Here is a 19681-nt window from a genome sequence, read left to right as displayed (position 1 = left end):
ACAGTTCCTGCATACCCTCACCTAGCTTTTCTCTGATGTTAATATTAACATCTTACCTCACCATGGTGCATTTGTTAAAACTATGAAATCAGCATTGGTATAATACTATTAACTGAGCTACAGATTTGATTCAGATTTCTCCAGTTTTTCCATTAATTACCCTTTTCTCTTCTAGGATCCAATCCAGGATCCCACATTGAATTTAGTGGTCATGTTCCTTAGTCTCCTCCCATCTCTGACAGTTCTATAGTCTTTGCTTGTCTTTCATGACCTTGACACTTTTGAAGACTGGTCACCAGGTATTTTGTAGAATGTTTTTCAGTTTGGGTTTTCTGATGTTTTTTCTTAGAAATAGACTGAGGTTGTGGATTTGGGGAAAGAATCACAAAGAGTGATGTGTTCTTGTCTCATCTATCAGGGAGCACATGATAGCAACATGATTTATACAGGTGATGCTAATCTTGACTACTTGCTTACAATGATGTTTTTCAGGTTTCTCCACTGTAAGCTGACTATATTTCCCTTTCCATATTCTAGTGCCTAAAAGTAAGTCACTGAGTCCAACCTACATTCAAGAGAAGGAGAATTAACTTTTACCTCCTAGAGGAAGGAGTATCAAAGAATTAGTGGTTATATGTTAAAACTGTAGCAGGTGTAATTTTAAATAAAATTGCTATAATAGGGGCCCCAAAGGTATAAGGGATTTGCCCAAGATCACACAGTGACAACATTGCAGGTTTAGCACTAAGATCCAACAGTCTGATTTCCCAAGTCGATGTTCTTTAATAAAGGCATCTGTGATTATTCTGTTAAAGATTTGAGGCAAGCATTTCCTACAGCACAATTATTACTGGGCTTTGGGTAGTTAGGCATAGTTGGGAAGCAGTGGAATGTAATCCTCATCATTGCAATGCAGACAGAAAGTCGTGTACTTTAAAAGAGGTGGTGCTGCTTGTCACCCCTCTGTGGCTGGGATCACTTTGCCACGTTACAGGGTTGAAGTTCCTTATACCTTATCCACATACTCCCAGCCCATTGTTTTCTCCCCTACCTAATTTCTCCCTGCCCTCACTCCCAGTCCCACTCCCACCATTAATTCTGAGTGCTTGAGGGCCTAAAACAGCTAGGAGATTGAGGATAACTTTCTGGACAGGAGGATGAGGTAGAAAAGATCCAGGCTAGAAATGGTGGCCTAGAAGCAGAATGAGTGGAGGCTTCCAGTGTCTGGCATGCTTTGTTTGCCACTACATTCCTAACGGAAACCACAGGGCTAAAGAATACAGGGGCAAAGGGATATGAGGAGAGAGGTTAAAATTGAGCAAAGGAAGTGAAAATAATTTGGTTGTGTTATCCACCTATCCTTCAACTCTGTCTGTCTTAACCTAGATGACCAAAGCAGGCCTGTCCTTGATGGCAGCTGTAAGAGACCTGTATCATCATCACCACCATGAGTGATACCATGCATTATACTTGCTCCTCATGATGCCATTATGCAGTAAATATTATGGGCTGCTTTTATAGATAAAGTTCAGAGAGGTTAAATGACTTGCCTGAGGTCACACAGTAAGTCCCAGAGCCAGGAGAATCCAGTTCTGTCTAATTCCAGTGTTATCTGGAACAAAGTCTACAGTGAGACTGGTTAAAACACAAAATTTTCAAGAAATATGAGAACAAACCTTATACTGAGCGTAAAGGAAACACTGGATACTGTGCCATATACTGGGATAATCCCATTATCTCATTTAATTATCTTTATGGTTCTATGAAATGTAAGTACTATTACCACCATTGAGAAAACAGACTTAACAAGAAGATTAAGTTATATTCCAAGTCATACAAAAAGTGGTAGGCCAGGATTTGAACAGAGGTCTTCTGACTCCAGATGCCCAGCTCCAAAGCTATGTGAACCTCCCTTCTTTGTAAAGATAAGTAGAAGCTGTGGGCCTCCCCAGTCACATAGTAAGTACAGGGAATTCGTGGTCCCCACCTCTCTCACTCATGTGGGAATACCTAGGATACCAGTATCACCCTTGGCTAACATGGGAGACAAACTGTTAATAGATGACAAGCACATAGGTGTTTCTTTCGATGGCAGAGTTTCAACTTGAGGAATATATAGACTCCCAGTTTCTGTCATTTCAGTCTAATTCTTTGGCAAATATTACCACTTGTTTTTATTTCTAGGAAGCCCTGAAAATGTGTTTTACCATACCAGAGTTCTTAGACCCAAGTATGTAAATGTTTGTAACCATGGATGCTAGGCAATTTTGGCTTCAATCAAAAACTGTGGTCTTTAATATATAGAATAATAACTTTAAGGAATTCTGTGAATAAGCTCACTTTGACAGCAGCATTAATATCCTTTCCTCACTGTTTAAGCTTGACTTTTCATTGTGGTAACAACCCCATGAAATTTCCATGGTCTGTAATTACAGTTATAAATCTTATGTCCTGCTGATGCTACAGGCCAAATTTAAGTAGTCTCTATTGTTTTTTAAAAAAAGTATTTTTCAATTATTTGAATTATAAAATGCTCTTTTAAACATTTCAAAGAGTACAAAAGTGTTTAAAATAAAATGAACCATCTTCCTTTCCTTCCCTTCTTTAACTACTATGATGATGACCATAGCTTAAATCCTCCCATACATTTTCTGTACTTTGAGACGACGCATACACACATATTTAACAAAAGGGGATAATAATTATGTATATTGTTCTGTAATATGCTTTTCTTGCTTAACTAGATATTCTGGTCAGCTTTCCAAATCAACACATTCAGATCTATCTTAATTGTTTTAATAGCTGCACAGAAATTCATAATATGAATGTATAAGTATTTATCATCTATTGATAAACATACAAGATGTTTCTATATGTTTTTTGCTATTGAAGCAATGCTACAATGCATATATTAGTACATATATTTTATATACTGTCAGATAAGTTCCTAGAAATGAGACTTCTGGGGTTAGAACTCCTAATTTTTACCAATCTGGGGGATAAAGAATGGTATTTTGCTGTTTTCATTACTGGGTCAGAGAGTATGTACATTTAAAATTTTCATAAATATTGCCATAATATGTTCCCAAAAAGATAGTAGTTCCAAATGACAGACACTTTAAAAATTTAAGCTAAAAAAAGAGCTTTATTAAAACATATTAGGTAGCTTCAGTGGAAACACTGCTGTTATTACACCTTACAGCTTGGTTGTCATCACCCTGGGGACGGGCTGCCAAAAGGTTCGCCATAGACTTCCGGAAGAACCATCACCTTTGCCATCATGTCTGTCAAATGCTGAGAAAAGCATATTAAAGTTTGCCATTGTGATTATGATTCCTATTAAGTTTTCCGTGTGTTTCAAAGAGATTTTTACCTCGTATAATTTAAGCTATATCTTTGCCACATAATGGTTTCTGATTATTAATTTTTCTTTGTAGTTTTAATCTTTTTTCATAATAAAAGATTCTTAAGTTTTATATTTTTATATTAGTTTTCTTCCCTTGCTTTTTTTAGTTTACATTTGCCTGATATATAATCTGGGCCAATTTCTTAATTTCCATTTATTTCTTGTCTCATTCTATTAGTCTTCCTTGATAAGAATGTTTAAGCTACTCATTTTTATTATAATAACTTGTATTTTATCATGCTATATTAATATTATTTTCTGATTACTTTTAATTCTGCTTTTCAATTTTTTTTTTTTTTTTTTTTTTTTTTACTTTTTCATACTTGTATGCGTTAATCATGGTTTTAAAATATCCAATTTCTGGCCAGGCTCAGTGGCTCACACCTGTAATCCTAGCACTTTGTGAGGCCGAGGCGGGCGGATTACCTGAGGTCAGGAGGTTCAAGACCAGCCTGGCCAACATGGTGAAACCCTGTCTCTACTAAAAATGCAAAAAAATTAGCCAGGCATGGTGGTGCCTGCCTGTAGTCCCAGCTACTCAGGAGGCTGAGGCAGGAGAATCGCTTGAACCCAGGAGGCAGAGGTCGCCATGAGCCAAGATCACACCATTGGCGACAAGAGCAAGACTCCATCTCAACAACAACAACAAAAAAATCCCATTTCTAATGAATAACTTACAAGTTTTACTATTATATTCTTATTTTACTAGTGATTTCTCTTTATTTTCATAGTTATTTAAATATATATATTTCCATATTGGCAGAATGGAATTCCACAGATAATATGAAATTCTATCCTTCATCAAATGTTTCACTATCTTGTTCTAAACCTTTCCTTATGCTTCTTCAATTAAACAGTTTTGGCAATGTTTTTATCTTACTTACCCTTCTTTGTCCTCACTCCCATCCCCAACTCTTACATGTTAATTATTTAGAATTTAATTCCAGGATGTTATTAAATGCTCCTCCTGTAACATATTTGCTGACTATTCCCATTTTTTTCCAAATTAATACTGCCCTCATACATTATTACTCATCTAGAACTAACTATACATTTACAAGAAGCATTGCTCACCACTATTTTTATGACCTGTCTTCTGTTATTTTGAGGTCTTTGTACAGTTTTAATTTTTATTTCATTGCAGAGATATCCTTGAGTAATTTCTTCAGAAAGGATATTGAGATGTTATACTTTTTAGCTCAATGTTTTCTGTCTTTGCCTTTACATTTACATGATATATTGGATGAGAATAAGATCCTTGAGTCAGTCTTTTTCTTTAGGAACTTTGTTGTTTCTTCACTATATAGTTGTTGTTTCAACAATTTTGTGTTGTTTCACAGTTTCACTGTGACAGTTTGATGTTAGGTTGATTCTTTTTCCTTCTCTGTGTAAAAGATTATGTCACCAGAATCTTCTTTCATTACTTTGGATAGGAACTAAAGGACCCTCTCAATCTGAAAATCTATGCTATTTGTTATCACAGAGCAGTTTTCGGCTGTCATTTCTTTGATTGTTACTTTTCTATTTATTCCTTTTTCTCTTTCTAAAATGCCATTATTTGTATATTGGAGTCATAGATCTGAGATCTATGAATTTGCTATTCATGTCTCATATCTTTTTGAAAATGGTTTCCATGTCTCCAAGTCTTTGTTCTCTATTGTGAGATATTATTTGTATTGTTTTGTCCAGAATATTAATTTAGTTCTATTCATTGACTATTCTTTGGTTTTGCTGTTGAATTTTTAAATTCAGAAATAGTGTGTTTTTCTTTCAGATTTTTTTTAATGTGACCTAATTGCATCTTCTTACGGGGTCTTATTATATTTTGTTGTTGTTATCGTGCTTGTCTGTCTCTTCTATTAGTTCTGCTTCAATAGGAGCCACCTATTCTTGCTTTTTCGCTGAATCCTTTTAAATGGGTTGTAATTTTTCTTTGCCTACTCTTACCCACACAGATCAGGCTATCGTTGACTCTTGAGAGTGTTAAACTAACAGGTGGTGGAAGGTAAAGTTGGAGATTTTGGTGAAATGTCTTGGCGGCCAAATGAACTGGAAAGCGGGCATGTCTTTGCTGAGGCATGGATGGCAGGGCTGTTTTCAGACCTCCTGAGGGGAGGAAAGCCTGTACTTTTATAAACCCTGTAGTTCACATCAAAGGCTGCCAGCATCATTTTAATGGGGAAACATTTTAAGGGACAGTAAATTACAAGTGGGAAGAGAAAGTATGTCTCAGCATGTTGAGAGGGATCTATTTACTAAGCAGGTAGGGCCCCCTCAGACAGATGAGAAATCTTTAGTCTTGCAACAAACTACTAGAAATACAAACCTTCACTTGGACGTGGATCACTTGGGAACTATGAGATGCAAATAATGATACCAGAACCTACTTTTTTATTCTCTGAAGAACTTAAGTGTTCATATTTACCAGTGGTGTCCTTGATTCTCCAGTAGCAGACCACTCTTCTAGCTGAGCTGCCGCCACAAGTTACTAGAAGGAAGAAGAGCTCGTGACCATGCTTCCAGGCCATTGTGAATCCCAGTTTCTGAATTTTATGCCAAAATAAGGCTGAAGAATTTTCTTTGTTATAAGTTGAGTAATTGAAGAGAAAGGATCATCAAAATGAGTTGGGATATTGGTGTAAAAAAGATCATGCATGTGTAAAAATGGTATTGTGAAAATTTACTTACAGAGTATAAAATGTTGCGCTTGCCCATCACAGAAAGAATTTTTTTCCAATAGAAAAGTTTTGAGAGACATTTGGAAAGTAACTTAAAAATTATAAGCCATTGTGCTTTCATATTTCTCACTTAAAAGAAGTTTAACATGTTTAACATCTTACCTCCTGATTCTGGCTCGACCTTGGCAGATATAATGGCTTGCATATAGAAGTTCTAAAGTCAATTTTCTACCAGAAATATGAAGTCAGATCAGTCCCCTGTGTGTGTTCAGAAAGTGGGGATGCCCGTGGTTGGCTTGGCAACTAGGCAGGTGCAACCTTCCTGCCACAGGGCAGTTCTCGGGAAACATCACGAGGTAAAATGATGCTGTTTTAATCCTCAAAGACCTCCCGTTTGCATTTGATTTTATTTACAGATAGCCTTGGATACCAGTTACTGGACTTTCATTAATCACGTCTTCATCTGGGGGAGCATTGCCATTTATTTCTCCATTTTATTTACAATGCACAGTAATGGCATCTTTGGCATCTTCCCAAACCAGTTTCCATTTGTTGGTAAGTGAGTCATGTTGACTAGTGGAACCTAGTGTCTGCTGCTGGTTACTTGTCTTATAATTTATTTTTTGTGTTAGGTAGAGCTGGGGATGATTAGTGATCCTTTGTCCAGAAATTGATTGAGCCAGGCATCCGAAGGCTTCCGAGTTTAAAAGTGGCTCTAAAAGCTCAGTTTCTGCTGTCTCTGCTGGATGCAGAAGAATCACTCACAGTAGCTTACAGGTTCTCAACAGCTTACATGTAGTAGGCTGTCTCTTTGCAAATGAGAGGCATAGCACATATATTAGGGCTACCTGAAGACCTGTCAAATGCTCATATATGGTAGAGAGAAGAAAAAGAAATACTAGACTCTCCTTTTATGCCACATTATCACCAACATCTGCCAAAATTCACCCATAGAACTTATTTGCATTTAGATAAGAATGAAACAATGTATAATTTAGAGCCTTCTAAAAATTCCTGGACATTAATCCATAAGTGGCATGAGGAGTAGGCTTTGTAGTTAGTCAGTCAGGGTTCAAGCGCCAGCTGTGCCACTTAACAAGCTGTGTGACTTTGGGCAAGTTTCTTCTTTCCATGTGAGAATATATAGGAATAAACAAAACTCAGTTTCTCCTATACTCTCATTCAGCAAGCAACACAGAAGACTTCTGTGACCTCTGGTCACCAAGAAGTAGGGATTTCTTCCCACCAACAACCAATGAGGTGTTTCTGCAGAGGACCCCAGCTGGATATTCTCCAATTCAATTCCGGCAATATCTACTTGGAGGTAGTGTCAGATCCTACAAGTTGAGGGCTAAGTTCCACATGACTGCACCCACACTTCCAATGCTAGTAGCAAGCCACAGGATGTTTTACCTCTACTTTTGACCAGCTGGCTATAAATTGGGGTTCCCCCTAACCCCCTCCCTGGGTTTGATTAATTTCTAGAGTGGCTCAAAGAACTCAGGGAGACACTTACATTTACTGGTTTACTATAAAGGATATTACAAAGGATACAGATAAAGAGATGCATAGAGCAATGTGTGGAGGAAGGGGCGTGGAACTTCCATGCCCTTTCCAGGCATGCTGCCCTCCAGGAACGCTGCCCTCCAGGAACCTCTACATGTTCAGCTATCTAGGAACTCTTTGAACCCTGTTCTTTAAGGCTGTTATGAAGGCATTTTTTATATAGGCATGACTGATAAAGTCATTGGCCATTGGTGATCAACTTAACCTTCAGTCCCTCTTCCCTTCCAGGAGATTAGAGGCTGGAGCTGAAACTCCCAACCCTCTAATCCTACCTTAGTCTTTCTGATGACCAGCCCCCATCCTGAAGCTACCTAGGGACTTCCAGCCATCAGTCAACTCATTAACAAATAAAAAGACACATATCACTGAGGATTTCGAGGAGTTTTAAATCTATGCCAGAAAACAGAGAAGACGACCAAACATACAGCTCACAATATTATACTATGCATTAATGTCTTCACTTATAAACTGAGGATATTAATAAGCCTATTTTCATGGAAAATTTATGAGGATTAAATGAAATAATACATATAAAGCACTTAGCATGTATCCTGGTACATAGTACTTTTTAAATAAATGTTAACCATGGTGATGGTGATTATTATTATTCATGCAAATGTGGCTTGATTACTGGTGGGAAGATTGCAGAGGAATTTGAACATCAGATGAGTAGCAAAGGACCCTCTAAAATCCCTTAAAAAAGATTCTATTATTCTACAAAGAGTATACCTCTGGTCTATGTATAGGGTATACCATCATTGCACTCCACATTTCAAAATGATTCCCAGCAAAGGCCACTGAGCTTTATAAAAGAGGGATATTAATATACTTTCTCAGAGGTTTTGAAATCTCTAGTGTGTGTGAAATAAGCTGCTAACCGAGTTCATCTAAACAAACTGGAAAAGAGAGATGCGCAGTGACCAACATTCTTGAACTTAATCAGGCAAGAGTGAGATTTGTATCCACTAATTGAGGAAGTAAATTCTTGGACTAATTTATGTAGAAAGCAAAATAAGACCACAAGGACTAAAATAGGATTATAAGGTTAGTAAGGTTACAAATCCACATTGATGCAAAGGCACCTGAAATTGTAATTCAATTTAAATTCACGCATACACTTAAAAATGTTCTTCACCTTTTGCCTTTTCCTACATGTAAATGGAAATCTTTAAGTTGCACCACTCTTACTTAATATGTACTGGTAATACGTTGTTTACCAAAAGATTCCAACTATGTAGAGACATGTTGGTCATGAGTAAGAATAAGCATATTGGGAAACAAAGACACCAAAACTATTTTTGTTTTATTTTTTTAAGATCGTTTGCCAAAACGAAAAGTTCAGTGTATTGACTAGAAGATTTCCAGTCCTAAGAGAGCACTGTGATGCATAATGAGACTAGAATGCCTCAACTGGAGAAAGTAATTTGTGCAGGGACCACTCTTTCCAGCTAAGCACAAGCCATTTCAGTAATTAATTACTGAGCTCCAGTGAAATTTTTTAAAAGTTAGATCAACATTGGGGTTTCAGGAAAATTTTTTTTTCCTTAGTAGCTAGCAGCAAACAGGAGTGTGGTTTCAAAGTGAAGCTTGTTTTCCCAGCCATGCCTGAGGGTACCAAGCTTCAAGGAGCTCAAAGAGACATTTAATTTATTAAGTCAAGTTTGTTTCTGCCCATGGCTGAAGGCAACTGGAATCAGCTGCTCTTGGGTAGGCAGATTCCTCTCTCTAAAGCCAGAAAAAGCAGACATACCATTCAGTAGCCAAGCCCTCATACCCAAAGCACATTTGAATGGTGGTAACATTTGAATACTGGGATAGGGGACCTGGATAACTGGGGGTATGATGATAAATCTCTAGAAAATGAACAGGGACAAAAGTTTATTTTGGTGATATAAGCAGGGTTGGCATCTTCCCATGGAGCTTGTCTGCCTGCCTTACTGACCCGTATTGCCTTGTTTAAACCCACAATGGGGTATGTGAGGTGTGAGTAAAAAGTAAGGAAACTGGCTTCAGGCTTGGAAATGAGTTTCACTGTCCTATTGCCCTAGCATGTTGGATGGCTGCATCAACAGTCTCCTGCTGAGGGAATGTTCTTTTCACAAACCCAGGAGCCTTCTTGATCTTGGAACTTTGGGGACTTCATAACCAAGTGAACAATAGAGAAATAACAAGTTCCTCTGAGGCAGGTTTTCTCAGGCCATTGCCTGAAATTAAAAAGTTGGTCCTGCAATAGATAAAGCTCCCCTTTTATGACAAGCCAATCAATGCGATCATTACTTGAGATTGTACCTGCATCTGGAACATTTTTTGTGTAGTTTTGATGTGATAGTTTTAATTCAAGAGTCCACAAGGGTAAAGGGTAAATGTGCCTTTTAAAAATAATGGCTGTTTTGTAACCACAAGATCTTGATGCTGGAAGAGAGAATTGTGCTCCGTGAGTGATATTAGACTGAGCCTGGGTGAGAGAATGCTTGGCTCAGGCTGGTAATCTCTAAGTGATCAGGCCACTAAGCTGTTCCTGAGGGTGATCTTAGCACTTCTGCCTTCTTATCATCATGGTGACATTAGGTGATCCAAATCTCACCATTGAGAAAAGATCTTGGCCAGGCGTGGTAGCTCATGCCTGTAATCCTAGCACTTTGGGAGGCCGAGGCGGGAGGATCATGAGGTCAGATCGAGACCATCCTGGCTAACATGGTGAAACCCTGCCTCTACCAAAAATACAAAAAAAATTTGCCGGGCTTGGTGGCGGGCACCTGTAGTCCCAGCTACTCAGGAGGCTGAGGCAGGAGAATGGCATGAACTCAGGAGGCAGAGTTTGCAGTGAGCTGAGATCGCACCACTGCATTCCACCAGCCTGGAAGACAGAGCAAGACTCCATCTCAAAAAAAAAAAAAGATCTTGTAGGAACAAAGAACCTATTAATTAATAATTCAGTCCTACTTGTAACCACAGTGTATATTTTCTTTAATGATTGATAGGTAATGCACGACATTCCCTGACCCAGAAGTGCATCTGGCTTGTAATTCTCTTAACAACAGTGGCTTCGGTTATGCCAGTGGTGGCATTCAGATTTTTGAAGGTGGATTTATACCCAACCCTGAGTGATCAGGTATGTCACAGTGCTGATGAATACTTGAAGGCTGGTTTTTGGCTCTTGAAATGGTGTCCTTTTCTGCCTTATTGGAAGCTCAGAGATGGGCTAATGAAATTGTCACAAGAAAACACCTACTGGTGCATGAGATCACATCAGAATAGATGGGACTTCCCACGTCTTGAATGTACTAGTCCTTAGTGCCATGAAGAGAGGCATCTATACTAAATGTGGATGGGGAGTCATAAATTACAAGTTGAACTGGGTATTTTAAAAAGCTGACTTTTAAAAAGAAGATCACAGGCATCATTTTGGATAATTTTTCCAAGGGAAAGGCAAGCTATAGGAAAAGATACTGATTTGAGGGCAAGTACAAGCACAATAAAAGAGAGACAAGCATGGTATGAGTCAAAGGGGCTTAACATTTTTGTAGAAATCCAGTAGCAGATTCAGAAACATGGGTGAGATGTTACCTTCTGAACAGATTAAGAAGGGGAAGAGCAGCATGCTGGGTAGATTAGTACACTTGGAAGGAAAATAGGAAGAACAGGTTATAGAAATTCCTTAACTGGAGAATTAACAGAACATATTTCAGAATTTCATGGGAAGAGGAGTAAGTAGGACAATATCAACTTAGGTCAGGACTCAGATAAAGCGTGAAAAGGAGAAAGAAAGGGAGACAAACATTCATAGCCATGTCATGAGAAGGGGGAACATGCTGCTGTGGTGAGTGGGACCAGGCCAGTGATGCTGAGAGAGACTGAAGTAGGTAGGTAGGTAGGTAGGTAGGTAGATAGATAGATAGACAGACAGACAGACACACACACACACACACACACATTTTTTTAAATCATGATGTCTCTGACATTTTGGGACCAAAGTGTAAAAAGATTCCTTCTGGAAAAATTCGGAGTCCCTTGTCATATCTGTCCTCTCTCTTTGGTTCTCCAAGCTCATTCTGACATAAACCCAGAAAATGGCGGATGAGTTAAGGAAGGAAGGGTGTGCTTGTTTGTCTGATAAATTTGATCGTGATGTTCTGCTTGATGGTTTTTTCCTGACACAAAAGTCAGGATCCAAGTGATTTGCCAAACCAGAGAACAAGGTCGCTTACAACAAACCTCAGGTCTTTTTCTCCTTAGCTTTACAGGGAAATGAAAGAGTTGTGGGAAACCTACTCACATAATAGGGAACATTTAGAAAGGCCATACAAACCTAAGATAAATCAAAACCCTGGAAGTCTCATGATACATTGAGCTACCACAAGAATTGAATATTTCTGACTCATTTTCTGAATTTTCTTCTAGTCCAGTTACTGACAACTGTTGGATCCAGAGAATCTCTAAAAGAGAGGAAAAAGGCTGTTTTGGGAGAATGAAATTATAAATTATTATGCTGACTTTGGGCGGTGCATGTTAGAAAATCTTTCTATACAAATGTATGCTCGTATGCATTGAAGATATATGAGAGACAATAATGGAATTTGTCTGATATTTCTTAATTACTTAATAGTGTCTCGATAGAGATAAAAATGGACCAGTGCCCCCCCAGTGTTATCTTTTGGGTGGAAAATTTCTTAGTTTTTAGATTTAAAACTTCCTTTTGCAATGTTGTTTTTACTTATAAAAAAAAAAGGCTTTCACTTTACAAAGTGGGCCACTGCCTGGAGTCTATCATTTGGATGCATCATCTCACTTTGGGTCTGTTTCTCTCCAGATCCGCCGGTGGCAGAAGGCTCAAAAGAAGGCAAGGCCTCCAAGTAGCCGAAGGCCTCGGACCCGCAGGTCAAGCTCAAGAAGGTCTGGATATGCTTTTGCTCACCAAGAAGGCTATGGAGAGCTTATCACATCTGGAAAAAATATGCGAGCTAAAAATCCACCCCCAACATCAGGGCTGGAAAAGACACATTATAATAGCACTAGCTGGATTGAAAATTTATGTAAGAAAACCACAGACACAGTGAGCAGCTTTAGCCAGGATAAAACAGTGAAACTGTGAGTCAATATGAATTTAAACCACATAGTTATCTTTTCACTTCAGGTGGAGCTGAAATTCTGCTGGCTCCAGAGTTTGAGATTTGAGGCAAGAGGTGGGGCAGGCAGATTGCCTCACTTAACTTAAATCTGCGGCAGACAACTGCCAGTGCCCATCAAACAGGAGTGTGCGCTATGGAAAACCAGGCCAGAGGGTCACTGTCTAGTTTGTGATTTGGTGGACAAAACACTCGCTGTTACAAGTACAGATTTTTTTTTTTTAATCAACCTAGATACCATTTGACCTGAACTTTAGAATCTTATTTATGGAGAAAAACTTGTAAAGCTGCATATTCACTGAATGGATCCTCAGGCGGATAAAAGGGTGCATTTTAAAGGTATATATCCAAGCTGAAAAGCATGCCTATTGACAGATAAACATGTATCTGTAAGATCAGCCTTTCCCAAGGTATACTTTTACAATTTAAAGCGTGTACTGTGTTGCTTTCAGACTGAGTTGCATGTCACTCTTTAGTCTTGATATCTACCTGTCTGTTCAGCCAGGACAACAAATGGCTTCCAAGCCTGAAGAATACAAAAGTGTGCTTGTGTTTCTCATTTTTATACCAGTCTAGGGACAAAGGAGACTGAACATCTTTGCAGCAGGATAGGCTGGTAATTTGATCAAATTTATTCAAAAAGCTCTCAGTCTGTGTCATGTAAGGACATGCTTATGAAATGTGAGAGAGGCTCGCCACTAAGTATTCTAAATACTTTTCAATGGCTTTTCTAACAACCTCAGTAGTAATTTGCTGAGCATCATCCAGACCATTAATAGAATCAGCAAAGCACTGGAATTTCACACTTTAATGATAATATTCCATATAGTCTATGGGCAAATATTTTCAACATTTCCAATTTTTAAAGCTTCAGAATTGAAGCCAAACAAATTAATAAATAATTGTTTAAATTACTATTTAAAAACTCAGGTTTAGATTGTTTAAAATTAGTTGCTTTTGATACTCAGCTGTCATGTTTATAATTCAAACATGTAGTAAACATATGTAGGTAAGGTTGTTTTTTTGGAGATGTTGCAGCTCAAATTTCAGTCCACATATGAATCATCAGTGTATTTTCCATAAAGTGATTCGGGCATATTTGTGTGAAAACCTCAGTTCTGTCACTTCTTACCTCTATAAACTTGGACGATAATGTGCCTTCTCTGAGACTCAGTTTCTTCCTCTGTAAAATGAGGACATACTACCTACCTCACGTGGTTGGTTGATGATTGTCTGTCAAAGCACAAACTCTGAAATTATTAAAAACATAATTATTTCATAAACAGATGAGTTAAGTTCCAGTTAACTCAACATCAGTATAACAGAGCAATTGGAAGAGAATATGAAAAAACTGGAATCTAAATAGTCAGTGAGGAAGGCTTTGATAGAATGAAATTGCCAGAAAGATATAAAACTGGTTAGGGTCCTACAGGGAACTAAAATTATAACCGTGGAGGTACATTTCTCTACCAGAAAGCAAAAATAAAGCATCATGTCTTAATGGTTTTCTACAAATCAACTTCTAATTCTACAGAGTCCTTAATCTGGTCCCTATTAAATTCTTGGTCAGACAAAGTTACATTTCCCAAGAGAGTCAGGTGACACTTGAGTGAGTTTGATGGATAATGAGCTAATGTGATATTTATAGGTCACAATTTTTTAAAACCAAAATTTTCAAGTCTGGGATAATTTTTCCTAAATGGGATCAAATGAAATAATATGTGTAAAAGAGTCAAACGCAGTCCTTTACCATAGTAACTGCCTATGGACGTTGTCTTTCCCTTACATGCCTGCCTACACTTAACCAGATGTTGGTTTTCAATGTCTAATTTGTCATTAGTTTCACCACATTTGCTCACTTTTTGTAACATTTTTGCAAGATTTGAAAACTTTCAGTAAATGTTTTGGCACTATTGGTACTTGATGTTTTATCTCTTCTTTATGGGAAATTCATTGGGGAGATTTTTGTTACATTAGTCCACGGGTATTTTTTTCTCTCCTTTACATGCTGAGGAAAATGTACTCATTCTTAGAATCAGAGTCAAGAATAAAATGAAACAATTGGACCTATGTGTAAGGGATAGGAAAGATTAGAAGTGGTCCAATTTTGCAAGTCCGGTTTAAATTAAATAAGGCTGTTTATAAACAAATAGTGTGGGTGATTGTGAGAGAAACATATTATCAGCTTACTTTGGCCCCATGAGATCCAAGTAAACTCACACACCCATTGCGAGATCATTCAATTACAAGTGCCAGGGATTATTTTGAACCTGAAGATGAAAAGTGATGAGAGGTGGGTAGTGATGGTGGGGGCACTGGGGAATAATAACATTTTAATTTTACATAAATGTTATCAAATTATTTGGAAAGAAAAACTATTTTTTCTAGATTTAAGCTGATAATCTTGTGTTTTTAAAATCTCAGCCCAAGTTTTGAGCTATTATAGGTAATTGCAAATTGTGTTTCCCTGACTTAGCTCTGCTATCTTTGGCTCTCTCCTCTGCCTCCAGATGTATATACCTACGAAGGAAAGAAAGAGAGAGAGGAAGGAAGAAAGTAAGACAGATAAAGCAAGAGAGGAAAAAGTAATGGAGGAAAGGATGGTGGGAGGGAGAAAAGAGTTTTCCAGTTATATGTTTTTTTGAGATAATCTGACTCTCTGAAAAATAAATGTAATCCCTCAAAGAAAAAAAAAGTGGATTATACTTGACTCTTGAATAGTAAAATTTCCTTCACATCTTGTGTGAGAACAAGGAAATCTTACCAGAATGGGGGCCAGGAGCCCTGGCTTCTTGTCACAGTGATGGTGCTGATTTGTGTGAGCTGGGGCATGCCACCTGACTTCTCCAGGCCTCGGTGTCCTTGTCCATTGATAGAGAAATTGGGACAGGATGGTCTTAAAGACCTTTTCTCATTTACCCAAGCTGTGAGCTGTTCTTGTCAGTGTTGTCTGTTGTGTATTTGCAATTGCCTTTGTTAGAGAGACAGATTTTATATATATATATATATATATATATATATAGAGAGAGAGAGAGAGAGAGAGAGAGAGAGAGAAGAAACTGAATTGGATGTTCTCTTGAGGGCAGGGCCTGGCTCTTCAGGCTGTTGTACTGGTTTGTATTTCTCTAGACTAGCCCCTGATGCACTGCTGTCTCTGGCTTTTCTCTCAGCTCACCACAGAGCTGCTAAACCCTGTGGTGGCATTTTACCTGGGTCAGTTGAATGCTGTTTCTTGTTAATGATTCATGAAGATATCTCCACACCCTCCTTTCCTCTCTCATCATTTTGAGTAACAAAAGTATCCAGATGTGAAGGTAAGATACTCATGTCCTGTTAAGAAGAGCTCATTTAAAAGTCCTCCCTACCTTGAATCTGGGCTTAGAGGAGATTCTTTGAGCCTTTGTTCCCTTGGGACCGAAGTTGAAGCAACAGAGCTTGATCAATTTTCTTCATAGTTATAGAGCACTTTGCAGTTTGTGTATCATTCTTACATAAACTGTATTGTGTCTGTGTAGATTTAAAGTGTGCAGATTTAGGGAAAAGTGTAAATAAATGTAAAAATGTTCAGAAATATATGTTTCAAATGTTCTTTTACCTTTCAGTGCAAATAAGAAAAATCTCCTCCCTTCCTTCCTTTCCTACAGCATTTAGTGACGTTAGGTAGGTGTGGAAGGCAAAGGAAATAAAAATGTCTCAAACTATTTCTAAAAAGTCACTAGGAAATCCAACTAATGAGAAAAGCTCTACTTCTGATTTTTATGGTAAGAAATTGAATTACTCTGTTAGTGTGTGCACAAAATGCCTCAAGATTGATATAATCTAATTATCTCAGTTATATGACTCAGAATTATTATTTTACACTACAAAGAGTAGGCACAAAGTTAATAGTGTAGGAATCCAGGAATAATGATGACTTACAGACTTTGTGATGGAATTCTGCAGGCCATGGGTCAGATAACCATGTCGGGGGTGGGGGGGTCACAATTTTCCAATTTTTACATTAACATCTGGTATTAAATGTCTGCAGTTTGCTCTACTGCGTCACATTTCATTCCTTGGTGAGAAATCATAAGCTTTTGCAATTCTCTAGCCTAAGCCTTTAGCTGAACTGCCTGGAAGCCAGAACTAAATGACCCACGTATTACCAAATGTGTATTGCAAAAGATTTGGAGGACCTTGCTGGGCTAATCTGTAGTTTGGGGCTATGACTTAACCCTATCTGTCCTTGAATTTCAAAACTTCCTGGCAGATCTATTCCTGTAACTGGTGCAGAATACAAATCAGCTTGGAGCTGCATACATAAACATCCAGATTTCAGAAATAATAATGATTAGTTGGCCAGATATCTCTGGCTATCTCAATTCAGATTCCCATAAAGTTTATAAGGGCAAGTTAAAATTTTTAATAAACTGCAGCCCTAGACTTACACAGAAAATTCTTACTGGAGCAGGATGCATGGAGAGATGATAGTTAACTTGGAAATAAAGTAATGATCAAGAAGAAATCTAGTTGTTTCACCCCTTGTAATAAATGTTTCTACACTCCCTGCCTTCTTCTAGGTAAATGTGAGCAATGATTAGGATGCTTCTTTGACAGCTGATGATTTTCCTTCTCATCCCCTTTCTGTCTCTGCTCCAGTATGTGACACTATAGAGATACAGGGAAGTATGAGATAATGCACCAAGATTGGACAGAAATAATAATATTGACCCCAAAACATCCTCAGAAAAGGTTTTGAATAAAATTCCTGTTACTGAATTTCTTGAGATAATGTCACTTTCATTAAATGACTACTGAAAAAGAATAAATTAATTTGGGATTATGATTAGTGACTGGGGGAGATATTAAGCTTATTTAACAAACAGTTGGACAGGGACACTGACCAATAAGAATGAACATGGGCCATCAATGGCTAGTCTTGCCCCACTGCTAATGGCAGCTGGCACTCTGACCTATTTGGACCACGTGATAAGTCACATTTGAAACTATACCTATTTTTCTTTATGAGGTGCCTATTTGGTCTAAACCAGATAAAAACAGTAAGATTTTTTTTTTAAACCAAATAACACCAAAAACACTATAGGGCAGGTCAAAATATTTTCCTGGTATCGTTTTGTGTGGTAGCTAATAGTTTTCCGAAGGTACGAGATGATGTGTTTTGAACAACAGGAATAGTTTCTAACTGCATATTATTGACAAAATATGTTTAGGTATTGTGTATGGTTTTTTGTCTGAATGAATACTAACATTTTTAATTGAAATATTTAAAAAAATATATATTTTACAATTATAATATAAATAATTGTGGTTCATAGTTTGGGAGCTTAGTTAAATACTTAGGGGTAGACAAGATGACCAGAATTATCTTTTTGATTGACAGGCAAGACTTTGTTTTACGGTTCCATTTCTTCCTCAAAGTTCTCATGTATGGTTCACACATAGCTTACATCTAGTAGACCTCTCAGATGAAATGTGCTAACAAATTTAGTTCTACTGGACTAAATTTAAAATTAATAAGTGAATCAATCACTTAATAGAACACTGAGTGTGGAGAGGCCACGGTTCAAGATAAATAAGAAACGGTTTCTTTTTCTTGCCCTCGGAGAGGTTCTAACCCAGTATCTTTCAACCATGCATTATACATACCGCAGTTGATGGAATCTAAAATGCCCCCTTGTAAATGATGCACCATTCATTTACATACCATGGGAAAACAAGAAGAATATTGCCGCTTAGAGTTGTAAAGATGCCATTGGATGTAAGATTTACTTCTAATTTCAGAGATGTTAAATTATGAAATCTGGTAAGTATTGGATTGCAGGAGGTTTAAAAATATAGTTCATGTCAACTACTTTTTTATTGTATTGCTGTACAGGAAGCATGTCAGCATCTGCTTCTGGGGAGGCCTCAGGAAGCTTCCAATCATGGCAGAGGTGAAGGGGGAGCAGGCACATCACATGATGAAAGCAGGAGTAAGGAAAAGGGAGTGGGGAAGATGCCACACACTTTGAACAACCAGATCTCCTGTGAATTTATCACCAAGGGGATGGCCCAAGCCATTCATGAGAGATCCACCTCCATGATCCAAACATCTTCCACCAGGCCCCACCTCCAACATTGGGGATCACATTTCAACATGAGATTTTGGCAGGGACAAATATCCAAACTGTATCAGGACTAAGGACCAAGCCCTTCTCTGTCTCTTGGGACTAGGTAAGACCTGAAATTCTTATACGCTCCAAGGAGATGGAATGGAGAGACTAGAGGTTCAGAGCCAGTCTAATTTGATATGAAAAGGTAAAAAAATTTGATACTTCTTACATCTCAGTTCTGTAGAAGAAACTCAAACCCATTGTGTAATTCTTTCACTTGATATTTGGTATAATAGTCATGGTCATCAGCTCATTCTGAGTAGGAGTGCTAATGAAGGATGTGTGTCTGTCAAGTCCAGGCTGCTTCATACAACTCTTGTGCACTCCACCCTCTATCCCCCCATCATCCTCACCCCCAGTTCTTCCTCCTATTCCCCACACTGTGGTGTTGTTAATTCATCCACCCATTAGGCTGAAATGCAGGATATCAGGCCCAGGCCCCTAATTGCTGTTGTAGACTGGATACACATTCTTATCAACTCCCTTTACCATGGGCTTTTTTCTCTGACCCTCTGGTAAGTGGCCTGGGACCTTCTCTAAAATAGCATCATAAATCAGCCAGAGCTGGAGTGGTATCACCACAAAATGAAGAAGGAGATGAGTAGAGTACCTTCTACACATCCTCAGCCTGGGTGGCTCAAAGAGGAACTATGCTTGTCTAAGTACCATTGATGATTGAGATAGAATTGTAAGGTGGGTGATCTGTCTTGTGTAGCCTCCTTCACTCTAATCTAATCTTACCACCTAACATGC

General features: G+C 38.1%; 1 protein-coding gene across 15 annotated transcripts in view; it reads left to right on the top strand.

Annotated features, from left to right (window-relative positions):
- ATP8B4 (ATPase phospholipid transporting 8B4 (putative)) overlaps positions 1-19681 on the top strand; it is a 333420-nt gene that overhangs the window by 309961 nt on the left and 3778 nt on the right. For 11 of the 15 annotated variants that reach the window (XM_063794140.1, XM_063794142.1, XM_063794141.1 and 8 more), the window contains 4 exons: positions 6501-6639; positions 10632-10762; positions 12461-12738; positions 18652-19681. The exon at positions 18652-19681 is cut by the window's right edge. In XM_063794140.1, coding sequence (XP_063650210.1) covers positions 6501-6639; positions 10632-10762; positions 12461-12738; positions 18652-18787 — 684 coding nt within the window. In that variant the 3' untranslated portion in view covers positions 18788-19681. Of the gene's footprint in view, positions 1-5854; positions 6640-10631; positions 10763-12460; positions 14696-18651 lie in introns of those variants that run through there. The other 4 variants (XM_063794137.1, XM_016928202.4, XM_016928199.4 and 1 more) reach the window with 2 other exon arrangements.

This window comes from Pan troglodytes, chromosome 16 (genome assembly GCF_028858775.2).
Source record: "Pan troglodytes isolate AG18354 chromosome 16, NHGRI_mPanTro3-v2.0_pri, whole genome shotgun sequence".
NCBI lineage: Eukaryota > Metazoa > Chordata > Mammalia > Primates > Hominidae > Pan > Pan troglodytes.
The sequence above is the reverse complement of the archived record's forward strand: the minus strand, read 5'-3'. Positions and strand labels throughout refer to the sequence as shown.